Source organism: Myotis lucifugus, unplaced genomic scaffold (genome assembly GCF_000147115.1).
Source record: "Myotis lucifugus unplaced genomic scaffold, Myoluc2.0 scaffold_61, whole genome shotgun sequence".
In the NCBI taxonomy this organism is placed as follows: Eukaryota; Metazoa; Chordata; class Mammalia; order Chiroptera; family Vespertilionidae; genus Myotis; species Myotis lucifugus.
In genome coordinates this window covers 4,671,023-4,698,519 of record NW_005871109.1, presented here as the reverse complement: position 1 = coordinate 4,698,519, position 27,497 = coordinate 4,671,023, and the positions used below count along the sequence as shown (strand labels likewise).

The 27,497-nt window shown below is 42.1% G+C and overlaps 1 protein-coding gene and 1 pseudogene across 8 annotated transcripts in view; one reads left to right on the top strand and one right to left on the bottom strand.

The window, feature by feature from the left end:
* The window catches only part of DENND5A (DENN domain containing 5A), a 58,228-nt gene that overhangs the window by 3,359 nt on the left and 27,372 nt on the right, over positions 1–27,497 (bottom strand). For 6 of the 8 annotated variants that reach the window (XM_023754553.1, XM_023754555.1, XM_023754554.1 and 3 more), the window contains 13 exons: positions 23,972–24,122; positions 21,451–21,544; positions 18,571–18,702; positions 16,922–17,074; positions 8,856–8,940; positions 7,251–7,335; positions 6,661–6,789; positions 4,558–4,679; positions 2,810–2,955; positions 2,141–2,259; positions 1,591–1,772; positions 935–1,017; positions 92–215 (listed from right to left, as the gene is read on the bottom strand). In XM_023754553.1, coding sequence (XP_023610321.1) covers positions 92–215; positions 935–1,017; positions 1,591–1,772; positions 2,141–2,259; positions 2,810–2,955; positions 4,558–4,679; positions 6,661–6,789; positions 7,251–7,335; positions 8,856–8,940; positions 16,922–17,074; positions 18,571–18,702; positions 21,451–21,544; positions 23,972–24,122 — 1,605 coding nt within the window. The remainder of the gene's footprint in view (positions 1–91; positions 216–934; positions 1,018–1,590; positions 1,773–2,140; positions 2,260–2,809; positions 2,956–4,557; positions 4,680–6,660; positions 6,790–7,250; positions 7,336–8,855; positions 8,941–16,921; positions 17,075–18,570; positions 18,703–21,450; positions 21,545–23,971; positions 24,123–27,497) is intronic. The other 2 variants (XR_002829503.1, XM_023754557.1) reach the window with 2 other exon arrangements.
* LOC106697317 lies at positions 2,990–4,539 on the top strand (annotated as a pseudogene).

The following is a 27,497-nucleotide window of genomic DNA, read 5'->3' as shown; positions in this document are numbered from 1 at the left end:
TACCTCAGACCCCAGGGTTAGCACCCACGTTATGCTGGTGAGTCCCCATGTCTCTCCATGCTTTCCCACCACACATCCTAGTCCAACTCACCCAGGAAATCCCAAATGAAGACATTTTTGAAGAGACGGGGCGATTTAAATCCATGCTGGAAAGCCTGTTCCAGAGCCGAGACAAGGCCACACTCTCCACAAAGCAACAGCGTCAGACTGCCTCTCTAGTAAGGAAACGGGAGAGTGACAGGCTTGCCTCAAGCTGCCCTCCCACCACTGCATCCCCAAATCCACAACCCACAGCTAAGAGGGCAGCAAAAGACAGGCAGGGACCTTGTCTGTTCCCCTAGCACCTGGCACAGTGCCTGGCTCAGAACAGCTCTCAGTGAATAGCTATTGAGTAAATGAATAAATGAATAGATGATGAATGTGGGTTCCCACCAGGGGACAAAGCCAATGTGGCCATTATTCAGGGAGATGGGCAAATCCTGAAGAAAATAGGAATACACACTGTTCACTAGAGGCCCCAGGACTCTGTTGGGCCATTAGTGTGTAAGGAAAACAGGGTAACCCAAGCAGAGATCCCCAGAGGAAAAAATCTGCTCAGTCTCAAACTGAGGCATACACTCTACACTCCAGGCCAGGGGTGGGCAAACTTTTTGACTCGAGGGCCACAATGGGTTCTTAAACTGGACCGGAGGGCCGGAACAAAAGCATGGATGGAGTGTTTGTGTGAACTAATATAAATTCAAAGTAAACATCATTACATAAAAGGGTACGGTCTTTTTTTTTTTAGTTTTATTCATTTCAAACGGGCCGGATCCGGCCCGCGGGCCGTAGTTTGCCCACGGCTGCTCCAGGCTGTCCAAGCACATGGGCCAAGAACAGTATTATTCTCTCTCACTCAATGTAAGGCCCTGGGCTGGAGGACAGGAAGGCTTACCTCTTTCTCAGGCTTATGGAAGTGCTTCACGATGCCATTGACTGCCTCCCCAATGGACTCCTGGATCTGCCCAGTGTTCAGCTCTGATAAAAATCAAGCAGACACCCCTTAGCAATCTCAGAGGCTAACAGTGCTTAGCTGCCTGAGCAGGAAACTGAGGACACTGTGAGGGCTCATGGGAGAGGTAGGGCAGCCTGACCTTGGCAAAAGTAGCTCTCACCCACCAAACTTTGCTGAGCTAGCTCTTCCTAAAATCTTGGAGAGGAAAGCAAAGTCAATACCTTCGAGTTCTGTCTCTAAGAGATGCTGGTAAAGTTTATTTTCCATTTACCCTGGAACATTTGGCAACCAAAAGAGGGCCAAGACTTGGCTGTGAAGCCCAGGAACCAGGAAAGAGAAGGCCTGGCAGTAGACCCCTCACCTCTCTAGGATCACATACAAATAGTACGGAGGCCCCAGGCCAGCCTCCATAGCGCTCCCTCTCCTTCCAGGCCTCTACGGAGAGTGTTAGATCCCCTGAGGCTGCTTTGGTGGCAGAGGTGGTTCCTGAGGCAGCTCACAGGCTGGGATTTGGGCTAACATATCAGGGCTCCCAGAGATCTGCCCACATTTCCCAGGCTGGGTAGCATGAGGGCCCAGCCTCTCTTCCCACTTACTAGGCTTGTTGTTGGGTGAGATGGTAACAAGCCTGCGGATGACGCTGGGGGACTGCTGCAGGGGCGGGGTCCGACACGGCCTCTCGTCCACCTCGGGCTGGGATGTGAGCAGCTCTCCCACTAGGACCCGCTCCAGGCTTCCGTCGTCCATGCCCTTCCCCAGCCACCGGCCGCAGGGGAACCTACAGGTCGGGCAATGGCCTGTCAGAGCTGCCAGCTCCTTCCATGCCCGTCCCCCTACTTCTCAGAAAGAGCCATCAACAAAGCCATCCCTGAGGATCCCTCAAGGGCCTGCTCATCCATCCCATGTGCACAATCAGGGAGTGATGGGTGGCCTGGAACCTGTCACAGCAATGTCACACATCTTCCCTTGATAAACCCTCCTCCTATTTTTTTTTTCAGGTGCATGAGCAGAGCCAAATAGGAAGTTGCCCCAGCCTATCACAGCCTAAACAGCCTCCTTGAGAACTCCACATACCCAAGCATCAAACACAGCCCCTGGTGGTACCCTTGCCCCAGCATTTTAGAGCACAGCTGAGGGAACACTTACTTGTAGGTATGTCCTGTGATCTCATTCCTAACCATCACATACTCCACCAGCCATTTGGCATACAGCCCAGAGTTATCATGGCCTATCTGCACAGTAGTGAGCTTCCCCAGGTTCTGGCACTATGAGAGAACAGCCAAATAGAGAAGATGAGGTAGGAAAAGGAAGTAGGAAAAATTAGTGACACTCCTTGGAGGCAGACATCTGACTGGCTGCCTGCAACCTGGCAGGGACAGAGCTCATGGTTCCACTTGTCACCAAAGCCAACAGTACAATACCATCTCATGAGGGGCCGATGGCTGCTACCTACAGAGAGAACAGGGCCCGGGAGCCCGCAGCTCTGGAAATGGGATAGCAGTCTGAGGTCCAGAGGTCTCTATGAACATTTGGGCCCAGCAGCTGAAAGAACTCTTGGGGATTTCTCAGCACACCATGGACAGGGAGGTATGAAAGTTCAGATGGGTAAGTGCTTTCCAGCCAGAGACTATTTAGACAGGGCAGGCTCCCCGCTCCTTGGGTCAGCCCTTGGCTCCGATCATCTCAGGACAGGTCAGCCGTGCTGATGCATAACACTGTATAGAGCAAAGCCTCCAAAAACCTCTGCAGAAAGCTCCAGAGAAGCAACTGTTGCAAACTCAAGAGCTTAGAGTGTGGTTCCCGGACAACACGTACCTCGAAGGTCATCTCCAACACGTTCCTGGGAATCTGCAGAATCTGTGTCTCACCCAATTCTCCCGAGATGCAAATCCATGGGTTGGCAGTGAACATGGAGCCCCCCAGCTTCTTGCTCGGTACAATCAGGATGTGGTAGGGGATCACTGTTTAGAGGCATGGAGGAGGATCAGGAATCCCTCACATACCTGAAAGGGCCTGACCTGCTCCAGGCATGCTCACATGATAGCAGCCCCAGCACAGCCAGAGCTGCAAGTCACCAGGAGCTAGTCTCTGGCTGGCTCAGAATATTAGCCAACCCTCCCATCAATCTCACTCCCCCTCGGGTTACCCCAAACATCAAAGATCCAAGCCCATATGCAGGCTCAGAGCTAAGCCAACCTGTTCCTTAAATAACATCACCAACTCAACATTGTACTGAATTGCTCTTCAGAGCACTTCCATCTATCATCTCTTGCACTCTAATAACAATCTCAGGAGAGGACATGCAGGTATTCCGTTGCCTTTTCTGAGGCACTGAGAGGGAATTTGTTTCCCTTGGGTCTCCTAAATTCTAGTTCAGTGCTGCTTCGACTGAAGCCTACAGCCCTCTTCTCTGAGAGGGAAGACGGATGTCATGTAGAAACAAAAGTGCACGCTGTGACATTCAGCTGACCATCTGGGACCACAGAATTTCCATCCTAGAACCATGGCCCAATTTGTCTGCAACCTTGTGGAGAAGGCCCCTGTGCTAGTAAACGCTGCTGTGACGGACTCAAAGCCTTACTTGGCCACATTTTGGCACTGTGCCGAGGTTGAGCTGATTCCTCTAACCCTTGCTGAGAGCCTGGAAAAAAAAAATAGCCACTAGTACTCAAAATGGTAGCTTCAAACAGCTCAGTTAAGGAAGCTCTGCTGAGTAGTTTGGTGGCCACTGAGGTGTGGATGTGATTTTATGTTGCGAGATCATAGGCAAGCGTGGCATCATTGACTCTAACGTCTGAAGACCAATCTTTAACATCTGCTTCTTTTTGGTCTATTATTTGAATGTTCTTGGACCATGAGCAATCAGAATGGTATTTGAATTTAAAAAGATATGTAACAAAAGAGTCCACACCACACCACTGAGGCTGTTGAGTCACTGGCCAAACAACTAGTCATGGGACAAATTCAGAGACGACCCCCCACCCAACATCCTGGCACCAAAGAAAGATGAGGCTCCAGGGGCCTGCCTTAGACTATTCTGAACCCTCTTCCTCACTCTGCAAATAGGGAGACTGAGGCCCACAGGAGGGGCAAACTCTGCTCACAGAAACATAATGAGTTAGGGTCTGGACCCAAACCTTCATGGCTATGTGGACGAGTTGCTTGTCCCTGTGGGCAGTTCTGAAACCTTCTGTGATACTGAATAATGACTCTCTGAGCCCAAAACCAAAGGGAAATGTCTTTACAGGTATCTAGAGGGCAGTGAACTTCCCCACCACACCCAATCCGATCCATCACCTGAGGCTCCCAGGGCAGTGCCTAGAACAACAGTGACAACACGATGGCCAAAAAGACTGAGCTCCCCAGTTCCGAGCAACAATAAGCAGCTTCGGAGAAAAACAACCTCCAAGGAGGGCACTGCACCTCTCTCCCACAGAAGCAAAAGGCAAATCAAAAGTACAAGTGATCATCTTTTTTCTTAAAAAGGGGACAGTGAGTTAGCCTCAGGCAGGCTCATGAAGACAGGAACTAAGAAGGCTAGTGGGGAGCACAGGGCTACTCACGGATAGTTGTGAAGACATTGGTGAAGCAAAAGTAATCGACGGCATTGAAAGAGAGGAGGTGATAGAGGAACTGCTCCTTCTCGTCATCACAGCGCAGGAAGGCATAGCGCTTGTACAACTTTCTGTCGGAGAGGAAGCAATACATCAGTCTCCCAGCCAAGAGGAGAGGAAAGAGACTAGAATTACTCAGTTCTGGAAGGAGCCAGCTAGGGGAAGAATGAGATGTCAAGCCTTAAGTTCTTTAGAGCTACCTGAAAAAGGAACAAAGCCAGTTACTCTAACTGAGGGCTAGAGGGAAAGTGGCTTAAGCTATAGCAGGAACAACAAAAACCAAACTCTACCCTGTGTCCAAGGGTTGATGTTACTACAATGTAGTGTCAGAGGTCTTGGGATCTCCTTCCTTAAACTGAGGGCCCAAATGCAATTTTCTCTGGGAAAGACACAGGCCCTCTCAGGCATCTTGCTAGGGCTTCACCTAGGGTGTGGTGTTGGAGGAGCAACGACAGGAGATCTGCGATCAATACTCATTCCCAGGCCAAGTCTCAGATCCCAGCTGACCTGAGACCCACGAGTCAGAAAACTGCTCTGAATGTGAATGTAAGCCAGGGACCCTTCAGAGACAATAAAGGGCAATGAAGGGAATGAGCCAGGTCACAGACCAGGGAGAGCTATGCAGACCATGTCCTTCCCCTTTTCTAACTTTCTCCCATCTCCACCCCACACCCCACTGCTTACTCATCAAAGACCAACTCCTTTGTCTGACATTGCAGGCCTTCTGCAACTGCTCAGCAATGATACCTTCTCCAAGGAGAGGGGACACAGAGAGCCAAATGTACAGACCCTCAGCACAGAGGAATGCACACACACAAAAAACAAAAGAATGTAACTATCCTGGTTGCCAAGACTGCAATCATCATGGCCAAAGAGGTATGGGATTCAGTATACCTGTCAGGTTCTACCTAGTCAGGTTTATAAGGTACTTTCAATAGATACTTCACCAAACAAGGCCTACTATGTGCAGGTGCTAGAGAGGAAAGCACCTACCCTCAAATACAGTCTAGGTGAATTAATCAGGTAAAGGCCACAGTATAAGACTGCCCATAATGAGTTGCCAAATGCAAGGCTCTCCGGAAATTTAAAGAGCCATAAGCTTCAATGTTCCTAGAACAAGAGGGGCCTGAAGGACAGCACAAATTTAAACAGGCACATAGGAAGAGGATAACAGAATGTGGAAACCAGTTTGACTAGGGTTGAGGGCTCAGAAAAGTGATCAGTTAGCAATGAGCCTGAAAAGTTAGGCTAGAGTCAAATGAAGGAAGGCCCTAAATATTTAAGCCAAAGGGCCCTGCCAGCATGGCTCAGTGGTTGAGCGTCGACTTATGAACCAGAAGGTCACAGTTCAATTCCCAATTGGGGCATATACCTGGGTTTCAGGTTCAATCCCCAGTGTGGGGAGTGCAGGAGGCAGCTAATCAATGATTCTCTCTCATCATTGATGTTTCTATCTATCTCTCTCTCCCTTCCTCTCTGAAATCAATAAAAATATATTTAAATGTAAAATATATTTTTATATATTTAAGCCAATATCTGCAAATCTGCCCTACAAATAATAGGTTCCTACAACTTGCCCTAGAAGTAAAGGTCCAGAGAGGAAGAGCAAGGACTTGGTTACTGTGGGCTTGCCCTGGGCCCAGGAGAGAACAGAAGAGATAAGGGTATATATATATATTTTATAAGTTTCCTTGTAATTCTCCAATCCTTCAGGAAAGAGACAGAAAAAATGCCTGTGATATACAAGTCACCAGAGTGCATAGAGAGGAGGAGCCCCCAAACTCTGAGGTAGCCAATGAGGACCCCATCCTTCTCACTACTCTATGAGAAAGCCATTTTGGGCATGCCGATTGGGAAGGTAGGGAGAACAAATACAGCAGAATTATTCTTCTGCAGATAGAAGTGGAAATGCTTCAAAACCTTCATACACAATTTGAGTTTAGCTGAATACAGCAGTGATGACATACTGACTACCCCCGCTTCCCACACAGGGGTTTCTAATCCCCCCAGCATTCCTGAGAGCCTGTTCTACTCCAGGTGGAGTGGCCTTACTTGGTGAGCTCATGGTCTGAGAGAAGCTGCTTCAGGTGTCTGGAAAGTAACTTTTTTTCCATGGAGAGTCGCACCCATGCTCTGGCCTTTCCCACGTCAGTCTTGATTTCCCCGATGTTCTGGATATGCCTGAAGGGGAAATGGGAAAAAGTGAGGGTGGGTGGGAGATGAACTCACTACCAATACCTCCCCCGTAAAGCCAAAGGAGACCTAGAGAGACAGCTCTATCCACCCCTGGGAGAATACATCTCTCTTATTCTATAAATCCTGGGCTTCCATGTAGCTTTGCCAGATAGGCTCGCCTGGCAAAGGATGGGGGTTGGGGGTGACAGTACTGCTCTCAAAAAAAGTCAGGTTAACCCCAGAGCCCTTAGGCCTGGAGATACTCTGATATAATTCTCCAAAAATGTCAGGAAACCCACCTGCTCTATAAACACATCATAAAGCACAAGACCAATGAGAAGGGCTTCCTGGTTAACTGAGATGCTGTGGAAGCACGGGTCGCTGAGACCCTGCTCCATAACGCGGACACCTAAGCAGCAACTGGAAACAGGATTTCAGTGGCTTATTATGTCTGAGCCCACACTGACCTCATATCCTGAATGAGGGAGATTCTCAAGGGAGACATGACTGAGCTGGCATCGGACTTCCTCCGTTCTGAATCAACAAGTATTCCTAGAACAAAGAAACTGGTCATTTCTAAGATCGGACTATCCAAATAGCTAACTACCCTTCTAATCTAAAATCACATATTTCTACAGGAAACAGTTATTTTTCTTTAACACTTTGAACAATCATTTCATAATATTTATTAAGTACACACTAGGTTTCAGATTTAATACTTGTATGCATATTATCACATCTAATTATTTAATAACTTATGAGATAACCAAAGAAGGTATCATAGAGGGAACCGAAATTCAGACAGGTTAGCTGCTTTGCCCAGTCACCAAGTGGCAAAGTCAGATCCTTGGCTCCTAACCCACACGTTCTCATCATAATGCATAGAAGGTAGTGCTTCCACTTGGAGGCACTACTTTTGTCCTGCTCTTGCCTCAAAATAGGCTACAAAAGAGCCAACAGGATGTGTAAAAAAACACATGTTGCAGAAAACCAGACCTCTAGATATAATACCTTTATATCTGCATATCTGGCCCAACGTTTAAAACTTACTACCCTGATTACTCACTCGGCTGTTGAGAATTTTCGGCTATAGTTTACCCCTTAGCAATAACTTCAATAGTCTTCCTGAGAAGACTCTCATATCCAGAAAGTGAACCAAAAAACTCTTAAAAGGCTACTTAGGAAGCTCTTGTACCTCGTTTTCAGTCAATTATTCTCCCCACTTTCAGTGCTAGTTGAGGTCAACGAATTCAAGAGCAAAGACAACTCTGAGTTCATGCCTATCTTTTAACCCCCATTTAAACTGATCTTTATCATTAGGATAAGAACATCCAAGAAAGGTGAACAAACTCCTGGGCAGAGAGAGAAGAATGAAAGAGGTGTGAAGGGGAGATATTGACAAGAAGTAGAGGAAGGAGGAGGACTGTCCTGGAAGGGACACTGTAGAATGGTCTAAAGAACACAAGATTAGGAGACAAGAGAACGGCTCCTAATCTGGCCTCTTCTATCAATTCACTGGGTGATCTCTAGTAAATTCAATTCCTCTCTCAATCCCAGTTTCCTCCTCTTGTAAATAAGGGGCTGGACGAGGATGATCTCTGGGGTCCCTGACAACTCTGATATTTTCATTAAATCAGAAACAGAAAGGAAGTGTAAGGAATTATTCACACCAGGCCTTAAGGTAGGACATTGTAAACAGGCTCCCTTACTTGATAGGATAGATCATCTCAATGCCCATCTAAGAGAAATAAAACAAAAGACTCTGAAAACAGTTTGCTCCAAACACAAGACATTAGTACCACCCAAATTCATTTAAAACTTAAACTCATTCTAATGAGACATACCTTGCTGATATGTCTTCTATTTCACTGATCAAAAGAGTACATAATGAAAGCAAACTCCATGGCTATGGCATGCTCTGTGGTTCAAAGGACCCAGGGGCTTAATATGTAAAGAAGAAAACATCACAGACCAAAGGCTTCAGTGACCTGAATCACTCCTGCTGTTCTCTCCAGTGGGGGATGGAATGTGGGTGGAGGGCGTTCTCTCCAATGAAGCGGAGACCATCTTACCTGAGGTACTGAGGCTTCCGGATGTGAACTTTCTCTGTCGGTTTTCCTGATAATGTAACAGATGGGACCACAAGGCTGATTTCCCCTGGAACCAATACAAGGGGAAAATATCTATCAGTTTAGATTTCAGAGGCCAAGGCATCCAGTGGACAGAGACAGAGATAATTTAAACATATAGATTCCAGCATTTGATAAAAAGGACCTGTACAGCAGGTGCTCAAATAACATTTCATTCAATGTTATTTTGTTGTAATGTTGATGAGATGTCATAAAAACTTAACTCTTGTTTATATAAATTGGCCTATGGTAAAACTGGTTTCGTTGTACATCATTTAGCTTAAAGTCTCAGAATCTATCAACAACGTTAAGTGAGGACTTACTGTACCATTTCTTACCTCAGTGTACACCAGATGCAATGTATACACATATACGTACCCTGCTACTAAAATCCTGGAGAAACATAAAAAACAGAAAAGAGAAAAGGTCCCCACTGGGAAGGAGGAGGGCATGGTCAGAAAGAGATGTGAATGAACCAGTGGATGAGAAAAAGTCAAATAACCTCTAAATGGTTTGCTGGTTGAAGGTCAGCTTAGGTAGAGCATGAGTTTTGCATAGAGAAGCTGATATCCAGTCTACAAGATTGTACGATAGCTCCTGAATTTCCTAAAATACTGACATTCCTGCCCTTAGTGCAGGCTGGGGAGAATAAATCATCACTAAGAGGAGGATTTACTATTGAAGGTATAGTTGAAGAAGCCTGCAGGAAGGTAGGCTGTTACTCTACTGCAAAGCTGAGATATTGCAGTCAGCATAAGAGAACCTTGGCATTTGCAGTTGAAATTATGGGGTGGGGCAAAAGTAAGTTTACAGTTGTGAGTACACAAAACACAGTTTCTTATTCTATTATTATTTGTTAATTATTGTATTATTTCTCATATGAACAACTGCAAACCTACTTTTGTCCCACCCTGTGTTTGAGTCATGTAGTAATTAGTCATTTTATTTTATTTTATTTTATATATCTTTATTGGTTTCAGAGAGGAAGGCAGAGGGAGATAGAGATAAAAACATCAATGATGAGAATAATTGATTGGCTGTTTACCCCCACGCCCCCTACTGGGGATCAAGCCCGCAACCCAGGCTTGTGCCCTTAACCAGAATAGAACCTAGACCTTTTAGTCCCCAGGCCAACACTCTATCCACTGAGCTAAACCCGCTTTCATCCCTTCTTTCCCCTCCAGGGCTCCAAGTGCCGACAGCTCTGGGCCACACTATGGGCTAAGGCAGTGGTCGGCAAACTGCAAATACCACGTGCGGGCGCGCACGTACAGTGTAACTGAAACTTCGTGGCCACACTCAAGGGGCCAAAGAGCCGCATGTGGCTCACGAGCGGCAGTTTGCTGACCACTGGGCTAGGGCATAGTCCTTTTAATAAGACACAAATCTGAATAGCACTTGCAAGCCTGATGTAAGGGAGCAATTTGCCTATGGAGTGAGTGAGCCCAGCTAGCCCCCCAGCAACTGCTTTGTCTCTTCCCAGTCATCCTTCAGTACAGAGACTCTCATTATGTGATAAAACCTTTATTTCAGATTCATGGTGAATGTTCCTATACAGTTGATACAATATAAATGTAACATAATGTCTGTTTTAGTAGAATTTATTATAATAGTTTTATAAATAACTTTAGTTCTGCATTTTATGAAAGTAATAATAATGATAGAAGCTACCATGTCTTGCTTGAGGTGTGCTATGAACTATGTTAAATGTTTAAAATATAACATTTTATTTAATGCTCCCCAAAATCCTATAAGGTAGGTACCCCTATCCTCATTTTCTTTAGAAAAGAGCAAATTGGGGATCAGAAAGATTGTAAGAGATCACACAGCTAGTAAGTAGAGTGTTGAAATTCAAGCTTAAGTCCATGTAACCACTACTCTTTTTTTTTTATTAAATCTTTATTGTTCAGATTATTACATTTGTTCCTCTTTTTTCCCCCCATAACTCCCCTCCTTCCAGCTCCCACCCCACCCTCCGCCCTCACTCCCCACCCACTGTGTTCATCCATAGGTGCACGATTTTTGTCCAGTCTCTTCCCGCATCTCCCACACCCCTTTTCCCCCCAAGAATAGTCAGTCCATTCCCTTTCTATGTCCCTGATTCTATTATAATCACCAGTTCATTCTGTACATCAGGTTATTTATTCACTTGATTCTTAGATTCATTTGTTGATAGATGCATATTTGTTGTTCATAATTTGTATCTTTACCTTTTTCTTCTTCTTCCTCTTCTTAAAGGATACCTTTCAGCATTTCATATAATACTGGTTTGGTGGTGATGAACTCCTTTAGCTTTTCCTTATCTGTGAAGCTCTTTATCTGACCTTCAATTCTGAATGATAGCTTTGCTGGATAAAGTACTCTTGGTTGTAGGTTCTTGGTATTCATCACTTTGAATATTTCTTGCCACTCCCTTCTGGCCTGCAAAGTTTCTGTTGAGAAATCAGCTGACAGTCGTATGGGTATTCCCTTGTAGGTAACTGACTTTTTTTCTCTTGCTGCTTTTAAGATTCTCTCTTTGTCTTTTGCTCTTGGCATTTTAATTATGATGTGTCTTGGTGTGGTCCTCTTTGGATTCCTTTTGTTTGGGGTTCTCTGCGCTTCCTGGACCTGTAAGTCTATTTCTTTCACCAGGTGGGGGAAGTTTTCTGTCATTATTTCTTCAAATAGGTTTTCAATATCTTGCTCTCTCTCATCTTCTGGTACCCCTATAATTCTGATGTTGGTACGTTTGAAGCTGTCCCAGAGGCTCCTTACACTATCTTCGTATTTTTGGGTTCTTTTTTCATTTTGCTTTTCCGGTTGGGTGTTTCTCGCTTCTTCGCATTTCAAATCTTTGACTTGATTCTTGCGCTCCTCTGGTCTGCTGTTGGGAGTCTGTATAATATTCTTTATTTCAGTCAGTGTATGCTTACTTTCTAGATGGTCCTTTATCACACCATCGAGGGTCTCATTAGATTTCCTGTACATCTCATCAAGTTTATCGACAGACTCTAGAAGCCTCTTGAGAGACCTCAAAAGTGTGGTTCTGAACTCAATATCCTCCCTTGATAGTTTTGTCCTGTTTCTTTGTCTCCGCATTTTTTACGCTTTCTTGGTACACCCCCTAGTGGTCTTTGTGCGCAGTCTTGTTGTAGTTAAGCCTTGATTGTTGTAGTTAATACTAGAGGGATTTGACCTCCAGGCCGACTGGCTGTGATGAGTCCATGTAACCACTACTCTTAATAATGATGCTAGGCAGACTGCTTCTGAAAGGGATCATTTACCTTTGAAGTTATACCTTCTGAAGAAAAGTTTATGCTCTGGGATAAATGTGAAACTTTAAGGTCTCAAGATTTTTCCCTTGAAAATATCAATAACCTATTTTGTTTCTACCCATCACTTTGATCTATTTGGTGGGAGGGGGGAATAAAGCATCTGAATGAGAGAAAACCCTCATCAATGGATCAGCAAGCTGTTATCATATGTTTGCTGTATATTTGATTTCCTACAAGATTTAACCAGCTTAAAACAAAACCCAACTTCAATGGCGATTTAAAACACACACACACACACACACACACACACACACACACAAACATACACATTAAAACTAGAGAAGGCCATTTTTTTTATTCATTGAAATACCAAAACTTTGAAAAAACAGAGATTCAACAAAAATCAATGAGACTTACAGCTCCCATACACTGTTACTGTTATATTAATAGAATATATGTAGAATACAAAAGCTTAAAATAGCCATGCTCTTTGAGATAGTAATTCAACTTCTAGAAATCCATTCATCCATTCATTTATCAAAACCATTAGAGCAGGCTCCTAAAAGGGCGGGGACTTCGACTTACTCATCACTATAGTCCTAGCATCTAGACTGACTGGAAGGCAGCCTCCCTTATAGGGCTGTGTGGATGTGATACAAACTAAATATAGCTGGTCACCTGAGAGCCCTCACATGCCATGCTGCTAAAGAACCAAAGGCAAGAGCAACACCAGGCCACTGTGCCAGAAGGATGCCCGGGCTCACAGTGATTATACTAGTCAAGGAGGGAGGGCAAGGGCAAAAGTGAGAGAGTAGCAGCAGGGCTGAAGCTTAGTAAGAGGGCACTGGGGTCTTTCTAGTGCAAAAGACATGAATTACTCTTTTTCCTCTTTTGCAAAAGGACTGATAGAGACTGCAAGGTTCAATATAGTCTGACTACCCATTCAGGGATGTGGCCACATGACACATAGATAGTACCAGATTCTCCAAGAATGTCAATGCATAAAGGGTGAGAAACAACCCCTTTTCACTTACCAGTCCCCAAATGACAGTAATTATAAAACTATTATGAAAAATCAAACCTCACCTCTTACTGTCAGATAAATATCCTAGAGCAGGATACCCATCTCCTTGGAATATGTCATCAACAGTGAAAGAGAGTGGTGAGGATTTGCTGCAGACAGCCTTCCATGCAGACCAACACGGCTAATAACAAAATTTAGGAAGCTAGCAGTAAAAACTGCCGGTTGGTTCTCCCTACTTTATAAGTAGATAAAATAGGCAGTTGGTCAGTAACGTGCCCCAGGAAGAGGGAGATAAGATAGTTCTCTGAGTGAATTTGGTCACAATCTGTGCATGATCATGCACAGTCTGCATGATGGAGGAGACCAGGTAACCAGGTATAACCTCTGGATTGGAACATCACTGGGGACTGTCTCAGCAGAAGAAAGGTGCTCTACACACAGACCACGAAAATGGAGATCTAAGGAGCATGCTGTAGGAGCCCAACAGAGATAGTCAGGGTCACTCTCCAGTGAACATGTGTCCCTCAGGGCATAAGTGCCCTGCCACAGGCACAGGCCCTCACTTCCCTCCAGTGACACTTTAGTGACCCAAAAGCAGAACTCAGAAAACGGAACCTGAACAAAAAAGCCCCCATTTATGTTGTACTGGTTTCTCACCAAACAAGTAGCCTCTGTCCATCCAAACTGAGAGAGGGATCAAATGAATCCCAAAAGAAATCCCCATAATCTCTTGTAGAATATGTTGCCAAGCCTCAGAGGACAGATTTAGAACATGTGATGATAAGGTTATTTTTTTTAAATGCCTCAAGATTTTTATGGCAAATATTAAAAAGTTTTGAGGGCATGTTTTATCAAAAAGCTCAAAGAGCTTACTTAACCATAGTGTCAGGCTTGCTAAACTTTAAGAAAGATGATAGAATGATTATATATATTTTACTTATTTGTTTACAAAGAAAAGGAAAGAGCCCTGGTCAGTGTGCTCAGTTGCTTGAGCATCATCATACACACCAAAAGGTTGCCGGTTTGATTCCCAGTTGGGCAACATACCCAAGTTGTGGGTTTGGTCATGGGTCAGGGTGCATACGGAGGCAACTGATCAATGCTTCTCTCTCATATCAAAGTTTTTTTCTCACATCAATGTTTCTCTCTCCCTTCCTCTCTCTAAAATCAGTAAAAACATATTTTTAAAAAATAAAGGAAAGAAACAGAAATCCTTCGTGTAAAACCTAGCATAATCATAGCTGTCATATGTTACATACCCACCACGTGCCAGGTACTTATTTTTATTACATCTAATTATCATAACAACCCTGAAAGGTAGGTTTTATTAATTCTGTATTTTGGACAAGGAAAATTACTGTCAAAAACTGCAAATCACTAGAAGTCACCCAGTGGAGCTAAGATTCAAATCCGTCTTTCTGACTCCAAAGCTCATAGTGTTACTATTACACAACAGGACTCTCAAAATTGTAGGAATGTGACAAACAATCTTTAACATTTTTTAAAAATCTGTAATCGCAATGTTGTTTATAATACTGAAAAATCAAAATAACCTAAATGACCAATGATAAGGGTTTGATTCAAGTATGGCACATCTATACAATAATACATTAATTAAAAACTAGATTTTAGAAGAATAATAACCACAAACATTTACTAAGAATCTCCCAGATACCAGGCTTTGAGCTTAGTGCTTTACATGAATTATCAAATCCTCACAAGAATCCTATGGAGGTGGGTACTTTTAAAATTCCATCATACATATGAGGAAACAGAAACTTAGAAAAGCTAGGTACCTTGATCAGTTTCATAAAATTATTAAGTGGGAATCAAACCCAAGTCTATCTGATTTATAGTCTGAGCTCTTAAATACTGTAATATCATCTAAAAATTAGTTAAGGACATGGAAAAAATAATGAGGTAAAAAAAAAGCAAGTTATAAAACATTATTTACAGTATAATCCAATTGGATTTTTAGAACAGCTTTACCAAGATATAATTCATATTACCATAAAATTCATACTTATAAAGTATATAATTTCCTGCACACACAAAAATCTGATTTCTAATATATTCAAAGAGTTGTGCAACCATCAACACTACTTAATTTTAGAACATTTTCATCACCCCAAACATACCCATTAGCAGTCACTCCCCAGTCCTCCCTCCCTCCCACCTCTGGCATCTTTTAATCTTTCTGTCTATGGATTTGCCTAAATGGGTCATACAATATGTGGTCTTTTGTGACTGCTTCTTTCATTTAGTATGTTTTCACAGTTCATCGATGTTGTGCCATGTATCCATACTTTATTCTTTTTATTAAATAATATTCCATTATATGGATAGGCCACACACATTTAGTTTATGTATTCATCAGCTGATGGACATTTGGGATTTTCCACGTTGGGCCTATCTGGAATAATGCTGCTATGAACAGTGTGTACATGTTTTTATGTAGACATGTTCCCATTTCTCTTGAATACATAGCTAGAAGTGGACTTGCTGGGTCACAACACTATGGTTAACATTTTAAGGAACTGCCAGACTATTTTCCAAAGTGGCTGTACCATTTTACATTCCACCAGCAATGTATGAAGGTTCTAATTTCTCCAAATCCTCACTAACACTTTATCTTTTTTTGTTTTAGTTATCCTAGTGGGTGTGAAAAGTTATCTCATTGTGGTATTGCTGGATTTTTTTAATACACACCTGTATATGGGTATACTAGTATGTGCACAAAAAAATGTTTTGAAGGACAGATGTGGTAGACTGCCTCCAAACCATGAGAATGGAAACTCCAGAAGGGCAGAGATCTTGGTCTGTTTTTGTTGTTGTTGTTTTTGTTTTTGTTGAGATAGAAACATCAATGATGAGAGAGATTCATTGATCAGCTGCCTCCTGCACACCCGCTTCTGGGGATTGGCCTGTAACCCATGTATTGGCCCTGGAGCAGAATCGAACCCAGGACCCTTCAGTCCGCAGGCCGACACTCTTATCCACAGAGCCAAACCAGCTAGGGCATCTTGATCTGTTTTGTTTACTAAGGTTATCTCAAGTGCCTACAATAGTTCCTGGAATACTGTAGGCCCTCAATAAATATTTGCTGGATACTTATGTATAGTTTCTAATTTGTCCAAAATAAAATTGCTTCTGATAATGTTTCAAGTTCTTTTCAAATTAAAAAATGCATAAAAGTAAAAGTCCATCTTGACTTTTCAAATTAGAGTATTTTGAAATAAGAACATTCTCTGGGTATTAAGCAGTAAAAATCAAACTTACTCAACTTCTCTCAGATCTTTAGATAGTTAAGCTATCCACACGTAAAAGAAATGTTAATGACAGACCTTTATCCACTGGGAATGCACAGCTAATGAAGGACTCTTAGGGTACTAGTATGTTTGGTACTTCTGGGCTTCACGTTCCCTCCTTCTCTATGCTCCATCTCTAGGGCCAGCTGCCAAACAGGATCTATCAGTATGGCCTTAAGCTCTATTCGCAGGACAGAAGCACCACTTTTAAAATGTCTGACAAACACACAGATTTATGAAGTTTATTTTTAAACAAAATAGTTTAGATCCTATTTAATTGTTTGTTTACCTATTTCTAATCTCACTCCATGCATACTATGTACCATTCTCCAAAGCCAGCCAGCTGGAAGAGTATGGGAAAGCTAGTAAGTGAAAACAAGAAGATAGTTTGCACAGCAGAAAGGGCTCTACATTCATTACCTGTTTTACTTGGAGTCCATGGCTCCAGATCCTTTCCAAGAGGTCACAAAGGCTGGCAATCAAGGTGTTCTCTTCCACCCCTGTGATGTTGACCTCTCCGTGGCCTAGCTCCACAGCCTCTCGGCCCATCTTCTCCACCAGCATTCTCTTGGTCTACAAGGAATCAGTCAGTAGGATTAGACAACCACAGTGAACAAGGTCACATGCAACTGGAGAGGGTTGTGGACACCTGCACATCTGTTGGGCTGGGAGGGACAAGATAAGTGAAACCCAGATACATAGAGTATATTTCTTCTCCACCATACAGATATAGGTCAGGTCATGATGAAACGCATTCTTTAAAAGTTTAGTTAAGAAGATAAGAACATAGCAATTACTGTATGACCCTGAACAAGTGATTTCATCACTCTGGATTCAGTTTTTACATTTATGAGATAAAAAGAGTTGAATAAAACCCTCTGGTCATGCTCACTTCATACATTCTGATTCTCACTGCTTAACTGATCTCATTAAACAAAACTTCAAGTGCACAAATACTGCACTTATATGGGGTATCTAAAATAGTCAGACTCACAGAAGCAGGAAATAGAATAGTGGTTACCAGGGGTTGGGGGGAGGAGAATTGTTGCTGGATAGATATGAAGTTTCAGTATGCAGATGAGTAAGTTCTAGAGATCTGTTATACAACATAGTACCTATAATTAACAACAGTATTATGCATTTTAAAATATGTTAAGAGAATAGATATCATATTGTGTTCTTATCACAAAAAAACCAACAAATGAAAACCACAAAAGAACATAAAATTTTGGGAAGAAACCGATATATTTAGCACCTTGATCATAGTAATAGTATCACGGGTGCTTGTGTATATCCAAAGATGTATACATTAAATGTGTGCAATTTTTTGTATATCAGTTCTCAATAAAGTTTTTTTTTAAATGACTGTCTTTGTAGAATTGAGAAAAACACCCCACAACAGCTTAAACTGAATAACTCTCTTTAGCCTGGCACATAGTAGGCATTCATAAATTCTTGTGTCTAGACATATAAAATCATTGCTATCAAATTAAAATAGAGGCAACATTTTCATGTGTGTGAGACTAATCTGCTGAAGACAATTCAACTACAATGATTTCAAAAAATGTTTGATGTCTAAAATTAAAACTGTATCTCTCAGTTTTAAAGAATACATATTTTATCAACAAACTGTGCTTGATCTTGATTAATGGTTTATTTTATGTAAAACAAATATGCCGCCCAGCCAGTGTGGCTCAGTGATTATCAACCTATGAACCAGGAGGATAGGGTTCGATTCCTGGTCAGGGCACATGCCTGGGTTGTGGGCTCCATCCCCAGTGTGGGGCGTGCAGGAGGCAGCCGATCAATGATTTTCTTTCATCGTTGATGTTTTTCTCTCTCTCCCTCTTGATTCCTCTCTAAAATCAACAACAAAAAAATTTTTTTTAAGATGAGAAAAAATGAAAAAACAATATGCCTAATTCCAAGTTAACAGGATCTTAAAATTCATACTATCCCATTATATTAACAATATTTTTAAAACCAAGAAAGAACAGTCAGAGCCAAGCCTTGGTCTCACCTTGGCTGCCAAGGGAAATAGCACACACACAGAGGCGTCCACAGCTCACCTTGTTGCGGCATTCCTTCAGCAGGCCCTCTACAAACTTCCAGTTGGTTTGGGCAATCACTGACGGGGAGAGGTTGGACAGTTTGGGCTGGCGGATGGTGCTGCCCATATTCCTGGCTTCTTGGATGTACTTCTACAGCAAACAGAAAAATCAAAGACTCTATCCATGCACACAAAAGACAGGCGACCAGTACTGGTGAGTGCCTGAAGAGGGCACTACTACCCAGCGCTTTCTTACTGCTTCTTTCCAAGGCTCAGATAAAGTTGGGGCAGAAAGTTTAAAGTGTAACTCTGTAGCCCTGGCTGGGTAGTTCAGTTGGTTACAGCATTGTCCCTATACCCCAAGGTTGCAGGTTCAATACCCGGTCAGGGCATATATACAAGAATCAACCAATGCATGCATAAATAAGTGGAACAACAAATAGGTGTTTCTCTCTCTCTTTAAAAGCAATCAAAGATTTTTTTCCAAATGCAATTCTATATAAAAGGGAAAACCTGAGAAAATATGAATTCTGTTTTCTCTGATGTAAAGCACTTCGTAACTGCTGTAATTACCTTTTCTTTAAAGATACAAAAAAACAGCTGCAGCTTGTATAGATCAGTTTGTCAACCCAAATCTCAGAGTATTACTGAAAAAAATCATTTTACCTACTAAGCTGAGAGGAATTTAACTCTTCTGCCCATATCAAAGATAACTACTGCTGTCATCATAAAGTATAACAACCTTGCACAAAACAACAACTGTATTTTCTGCAAAGTGCTGGTGATTCTCCACACGCTGTTTGTTTTAACACAGAATGCATATAAATGCAGAGAACTGCACACTGACATCCTCTCAGTATTCCAGGTCACAACAAACACTTTTACCCCAGGCTTCCTTCTTCCCCCATATTTATCCCAGGAGAATATTTCTGTCTGGCCCCTCACTCTGTCCTTACTACCAATCCCCAAGGTTAGGCTTCAATTACTACCTGGACTACTGCTACCTGCCTCCTAACTTGCTAGCTATGTAGTTACTTCTAATACCTCCTTCCTCCAAACATTCTGCCAGTCTTCATTACACAACAATCACCAAGCTTTTGGTCCTGTATTTCCTCTACTTAAAATATTTTTCTTTGTCTCTATAACAATCCTATCATCCTCCAAGGCTTCAAACAGATTTTGACTCCACCAAAAGTTTTGTTTGATGACTACCCCAGGTAGAACTGACGTCTGCTCTCTCTAATCGGTGATCACACACGGGCTTGCCTCTTATATGACCCTTTACCAAGACTCTTCTACTGAAGTTATTTGTGTACCTGACTTTGCTCCCTTAATAAACTGGTAGTCCCTGAGCACAAGGCTAACTTCTTGTCATCTTTATATTTCAAAGTGCTTACGACAGTGATTTTGACCAAGAAAATGTGCTCAATAAATACTGCTGAAAGAAGTAATCTGAAGGTGAGGTGGAAAACTCAGGGGAGACTTTAAAAATAACACCAATACCCAACACCCCTTACAGCACACTCGCAAAAACTCTAAGCACAACTGTATCCTATAAAGCAGCAGTTAAAAATTTATAACCATACCTTGTGATTTTAATATATTCCTTTAAAATATAGCAAAGGCAAAATATGTAATTTTTTCATTCACTGAGGTGCCAACCACATATGAAAACAATACGCTTTATTGGGTTTTATATGTATATAACACAATTTGCAAGGTATTTTCTCAAAGAGAAGTTCCTGAAACAGGTTTCTGAAGGTTAAATTCCCATTTTCACAACTTCTCTGCAACTGAGTCAGGCAGGCAGGGTTGCCAACTTGAGTTTTATAACTAAAAGCTTTACTGGGAACAAGTTATAGTAGAGCTGAAAACTCAGCCTATAAGCAATGAGGACTCAGGAGGTCAATTCAAGAAGCCTCAACACCCCAGGCACCTGAAGATAACATTCCTCTCCTTTGCTCCTCAAAGGAAAAAAAGTCAAGATTATCTGTTTTAAATTACGATACATAAAAAATAGGGGGAAAGTACTCCCTCCTCCCAGGTTCAGATATTGACAGCATTAACCCAAGTTCAGCTTTTCTTCCTTCTAATTCTAACAGAATTAATTCTTCACTACCATACCACACACAAAAGAAGCCTCACAAATTTTAAAAGGATTTCTCCCAAGTCTCAGGCTCTCATCTCCTGAGGTTCTGTCACACTCCCCCAGGAGTATGATGTATGAGGAGTACTGAAAGGACACTCTTCTAAGACTGCCATCATTCCTGAGTCGGCTGCAAACAGGGCCTGGCTCAGAGAGAGGACCTACATGGTTAGTGGCTAGCTGCCATGTGTAAAAACATCATACATCCTGGATTTGTCCTAACCTAGGCCCAGTATCAGGTATTAGGAACTACTCTATTATTAACCCTTCTTTATGGGGAGAGGTCTCTAAATGTGGAGTAGAGGCGACCCCAACAGTCTGCACAGACAATCTCTGCTTAGACCCCATCCCTGTAAGTAACTTCCCTACAACAAATCCCACTATAATCTATAGTAGGGGTGGGGAACCTTTTATCTGCCAAGGGCCATTTGGATATTTATAACATCATTCTCAGGCCATCCAAAATTATCCACTTAAAACTTAGCTGCTATATTTGGTCAAACATGTAATTAACTCACCCCTAATGCCTTGACAGGGCCAGACCAAATGATCTCATTGGTCTTATACAGCCCAAAGGCTGGATGTTCTATAGGGGTGGCTGCTTTGTTTTTTGGCCTCAAATAACCTTCTTGGTTCGGTGGTCATTGTACTGTTAGGACACTTGAATCAGACCAGAGGTCAAAAAAATAGGAAAGAGAAAGAGAATGTAGCATGATAATAGGCCCATTCCTTGTCAATCATAAGGTGGCCTACCTCTCTCTGGTCATTGTCTAAACGCAGGTGTTCTGTGTGCTGCTTCTGCCGATCTTTCCGCCTCCACTGGGCAGGGGCATTCCTTTTTGTCCATCTAAAAGAAACAAAACAGGCAATTAACAATATCCCAGTAAAAAGTAAGGTCAGCCCTGGCCGGTTGCTCAGTGGTTAGAGTGCTGGCCCACATACTCCCCATGTCAAACTTAAAGGCTAACACGGGCCATAAAACAAGGTTTAAAGTTTATGTGGCCCCATAAAACAAGCATGTCAAACTCAAAGGCTAACACGGACCAAATAAACAAGGTTTAAAGTTTATGTGGCCACAAAAAAAAAAAAAAAGCAGCAGTTAATGTTAACATAGGTTTATTTTGATAGAGACATACTGAATACAAAGGGCTGAAATAAATAATTATCATAAAATAGAACATTTTAATAAAAATTAATATTTTTTCTTGAACATTAACTTACCAGACATTGAATAACTGCACAAATTAATAAGCGTAATGCAAATAAACCTATTTTTCTTGTTCTCTGAAAGCAAAATATCTCCTGTTGCGCACACCAAACAAGTCAGTACAAGACTAATGACATGGCAATCGGCTGCTAAAATATTCGCTGCTGCCTTAGCCGGTTTGGCTCAGTGGATAGAGCGTCAGCCTGCGGAAGGAAGGGTCCCAGGTTCGATTCCGGTCAAGGGCATGTACCTTGGTTGCGGCACATCCCCAGTGGGGGGTATGCAGGAGGCAGCTGATCGATGTTTCTCTCTCATGGATGTTTCTAACTCTCTATCCCTCTCCCTTCCTCTCTATAAAATATCAATAAAATATATTTTTATAAAAATAATAAAATAAAATAAAATATTCACTGCTAATATTAATGGAGAGAAATGGTGTACCTGTGTGTAAGGCATGTAAGGGAAATGAATGCAACACAATTATAGTAATCAGTCATTAGCAAACGTTGTAGTTCATTTATATATATAAAAGGCTAAGTGGCCGACCATACATCTGTCTGACCGGCCGGTGCATATGACATGCACTGGCAATTTAAAAATAAACATTGACTCGTGCATGCGTGATACATATAAAGCTCTCGCTGGTGCCAATCGCACACATGTTTCAATCTGTCATTGTTGATCCTGAATTTGGTTGTTTAATTCGAAGACAGTTTCCCGTGATGCCAGCATCTGCAATGACTATTAATAAATCACAAGGACAAACTCTAGACAGTGTAGGAATATTCCTACCTAAACCCGTTTTTGGACACGGTCAGTTATATGCTGCTTTCTCTTGAGTTCGAAGAGCATGTGACATTAAAGTTAAAGTTGTAAATACTTCATCACAAGGGAAATTAGTCAAGCACTCTGAAAGTGTTTTTACTCCTAATGTGGTATACAGGGAGATATCAGAATAAGTTTAATCAATTTATCAGTCATTGCTTTTATCAGTGTTTTTGTATCATGTTTTTCTTGTTTTTATATCGTGTCTTTGTTGTTATAGCATGTTGTTATTGTTTATTTGTTAATCAATTTATATATTATTTTCATATACATTTTACTAATTTTCTTTCATCTCTGACACTTCTATTACAGAGATATTAAAATATTTCTTCTAATTAATTTCCTTTCAATGTGCATGAATCTGTGCACCGGGCCACTAGTTATTAATAATTATGTATAACAGGATATTGTAAAAATTAAGTTACATACCGTTATATTGGCTGGGCTGCGAGTTTGATATGCTTGCACTAAAGGGTTGTGGGTTAAATTACCAGTTGGGGCGTGTGTGGGAGGCAATCAATCAATGTGTCTCTCTTACACCTCCCTCTCTTCCACTCTCTCTAAAGATCAATGGAAAAAATAGCCTCTGGTGAGGATTAACAACAACAAAAATTCTTTTTTAAAAAAAAGTAAGGTCAACTGACAGAAGAAAACTGGAATGTCTAGGGACCAGTGCTGGGCACAGAAAACCACCAAAGAGTCACCAGAGATAGCTCAGAGACCTTGGGGAAGAGCAGCTTAAAGATCAATGAGTGGGCAAGAAAAATAACTCCCCAGGGAACACAGACATATCTCTCTTCAAACATCTACATCAAGTTCACATGCAGATCCAAAAATATACTCAGCTCTGTCTGAGCTTTGTTATATCCATCTCCAAACGTAACTAAAGACCAGTAATCCTGCTAAGTTACCTACTTCCAGTTCAGACTCCATTTCAACTACCACTTACTGGAGATAAAATGCCAGTTACATGTTGTATGGGATTTAGTCATGAGATCATTTCAACCCATCTGCAGCCTGGCTTTTTGCAGGTCCTAGGCATGTGGAGCTATCCCAATTGCCACAGTGGAGACAGGAGCTGATGATGCTCTGTCACCCATTTTCTTGTTCAAAAAGTGAAAAACCTGGAGAGTTTTGGTCTTCTCCGTATTTGCTTTATAAAATTCAGGGGTCTTCTACCAGCTCAGGCCCAGATACTGGATGATTAGGGAGCTGAATCAGGGAATCCCGGGGTTGACTCACTTGTTGCTGGCAGGCCCAATGGAAAGCACATCAGACTGCAACTTTGGGAAGAAACCTGGTTCATACTTCCCTTGTCCAATCTTCATGTCAAGTAAATGGGGGTGAACCGCAGTATGGTCTATTTTTGCCAGACGCAGCTCAATTGCTTTCTCTGGATAAGAAAAAAAAAATTCAAACTTTTAAAAAATATATCATATTCTGGGCCATATAACACTCAATAAATTTAAGACAATTTGAATAATACAAAATATGTCCTCTGACTACAATAATCATTAAGAACATCTTAAAACTGAATAACACACTTCCAAATAACCCAGCCATCAAAAAAATCAAAAGGGAAATAAGACCTGAATAAAAATAAGAACACAAAATATAAGGATTTGTAGTATGTCATTATTACTTGAAAGAAAATTTATGGCACTAAATGCCTATCTTAGAAAAAGAAGAAAGGTCTCAAATTAATGACCGTGGCTTCCACCTTAAAAAACTAGAAAAAAGACTAGCAAATTAAATTCAAAGTACAAGAAAGGAAATAATAAAGGCCAGAGTGAAATCAATGAAATAAACAGACAAATTAATAAATCCAAAAACTGTTCTTTCAGAAGATCAGTAAAACTAATAAACTGCAAATCAGACTGATAAAAATAGAAAGGAAAAAAACACAAATTACCAAAATCAGTAATGAGAGAAGTGACAGACTCTACAGATATTAATACAGGACATACTACAAAAAAAACTTAATGCTAACAAATTTGACAATAGGTGAAAGGGACAAATTCCTTGAAGGATGCAAACAGCCAAAGCTCACTCAAGAAGGAATAGCTCATCCGAATAGCCCTATTTTTTAAACTGAATCTATAGTTTAAAATCTTCTCACATAAAAAAACAGCAACAACAAAAAAACCTTCCAAGCCCAGAGGGCTTCACTGATGAATTCTGCCAAACATCTAAAGAAAAAGTAGTAACAAGCTCTTCTGGGAAACTGAAGAGGAGAGAATACTTCCTAACTTTTCTTTCAGGCCAACATTATAGTGACACCAAATCAGACAAGATATTACAAACAAACTATGAGCTGATATCCTTCATGAGCATAGATGCAAAAATTCTAAACAAAATTGTAGTAAACTGAATTCAATAATATACAAAAAACCATACATCATAATCACATAAAGATTTTATCTCAAGAATGCAAGATTAGTTTAATAGTACACCTTTAAAAATCAATAAATTGCCATATTAACAAACTAAGACTAAAACCCACACAATTATCCCAATAAAAGCCTTAACCAAGAGGGCTGTCATCTTAATGAAAGAACTGAATTGAGAGCTGAAAGGTAAAGATAGAAGGCTAGAGAATGTACTCAATGAAGGCAAATGAAGGCAGGACTTTGTCCAAACTGTCACCAGTTGTATCTTCAAAACTTAGAAAAATGCACCCTAGCCTGTGTGGCTCAGTTGGTTGGAGAGTCGTCTCAAAGCAACCGATCTCTCTCTTTCTCTTTCTCTCTCTCTCCCCTCTCTCTCTCTCTCTTTCTCTCTCAGAATCAATGAACATATCCTCAGGTGAAGATTAAAAATAAATTTAAAAAGCTATATGTTTAAAACCTAGAAAAATGCTTGACATGTTTATTCATTCAGTACATATATTTGTGAGCACTTACCATATGTTAAGCATGTAGTAGGTATCTATCTACACTAATAGAAGAGAAACATGCAAATTGGTGTCACTCCGCTATGCCCACCAGCCAATCAGATGAGTATGCAAATTAACCCAACAGAGACGGCGGTTAATTTGCATACACAGGTGCAGAGCGAAGACTGAAGGCTCTGGCCTGAGTGAAGACTGAAGACTGAAGAGGCAGGACACTTATGTAATACCCTTTGTAATACTTTTAGCGAAAAATAAAAAAAATAAAAATAAAAAAATAAAAAAAAAAAAAAAAAAAAAAAGACTGAAGAGGCTTGCTTTCTCCGCTGTGGCTGCAGTGGAGAAGCCAAGCGGCCACGGAGCTGGAGGCTTGGGTTGCCCCCAGCAATGGAGGAAGCCAAGCTTCCAGCCCGCCCTGGCCACCACTCAAGGGAGAGAACAACAGCAGGCGCAGCCAGGAGCCTGAGAGATCAACACAGGGGCACCTGCTCCAAGCCTCCACACACGGGGCAACTGCTCCGAGCCTACATGGTGCGGCTGGGAGCAGGCCCCCAGTGGACACACACACACATGCGCACACACACACACAGGGTGCCTGCTCCGAGCCTCTGTGGCGTGGCTGGGGGCAGCCACCAGTGGACGGACGGACACACACACACACACACACACACACACACACACACGGGGCGACTGCTTTAGAGCCTCCGATGCGGCTGGGGGCAGGCCCCCAGCGGAACACACACACACACACACACACATGAGGCGACTGCTCTGAGTCTCCGACGTGGGTGGGGGCAGGCCCCCAGCGGACACACACACTCACACACACATGGGGCGCCTGCTCCAAGCCTCTGTGGCACGGCTGGGGCAGCCACCAGCGGACTCACACACACACACACACACACACACACACACACACACACACGGGGCGCCTGCTCCAAGCCTCTGCTGCCAGACTGGCATGGGCCCTCTCCAGGAACGGGCCTAAGCCATCAGTAGGACATCCACTGAGGGCTCCCAGACTGTGAGAGGGGGCAGGCTGGGCTGAGGGACCCCCACCCCCCCTGCATGAATTTCATGCACCAGGCCTCTAGTTTATAATATTTAGTAAATGAATGAACAATATATACAAAATAGCCACAAGAACACTGAACATCCTATAAGAAAGGGAACAAACTACTTAATCTGCACCTCAAACTGAGACTATTCTCTAGCTATACTCATCTAGATGGGGCTTCGATGAACAAAAAGGCCTTTTCAATCATGCATGTAGCAAACCACTTTTTTAAAAATATATTTTTACTGATTTCAGAGAGAGGGGGAGAAGGAGAGAGAGAAACATCAATGATGAGAAAGAATAATTGATCAGCTGCCTCCTACATGCCCCCTACTGGGGATCGAGCCCACAACCTGGCATGTGCCCTTGACTGAAATTGAACCCAGGACCCTTCAGTCAGCAGGCTGATGCTCTATCCACTGAGCCAAACCAGCGAGGGTTAGCAAACCACTTTTAACATCTATCTGTCATAAATACAATGCTAGAAGTTGGGGCAAGAAAATAAGTAAATACAGTCTCTGTTCTTAAGTTGTTCCCTATTAATGACAGCTCAAAAGAACAGAGATTACAGAGGGGAGGTAAGAACAAAGCACCACAGGATAGAGGAGGAATCCACCAACTCAGCCTGAGGGCATCAGAGAAGGCTTCACAGAGATGACGTAGAAAATCAATAAAATATATTAAACACTATCAACTGCTTACTCATACATCTATCTGTCATAAATACAATGCTAGAAGTTGGGGAAAAGAAAATAAGAAACTACGGTCTCTGTTCTTAAGTTCGTTCCCTATTTATGACAGCTCAGAAGAACGGAGATTAC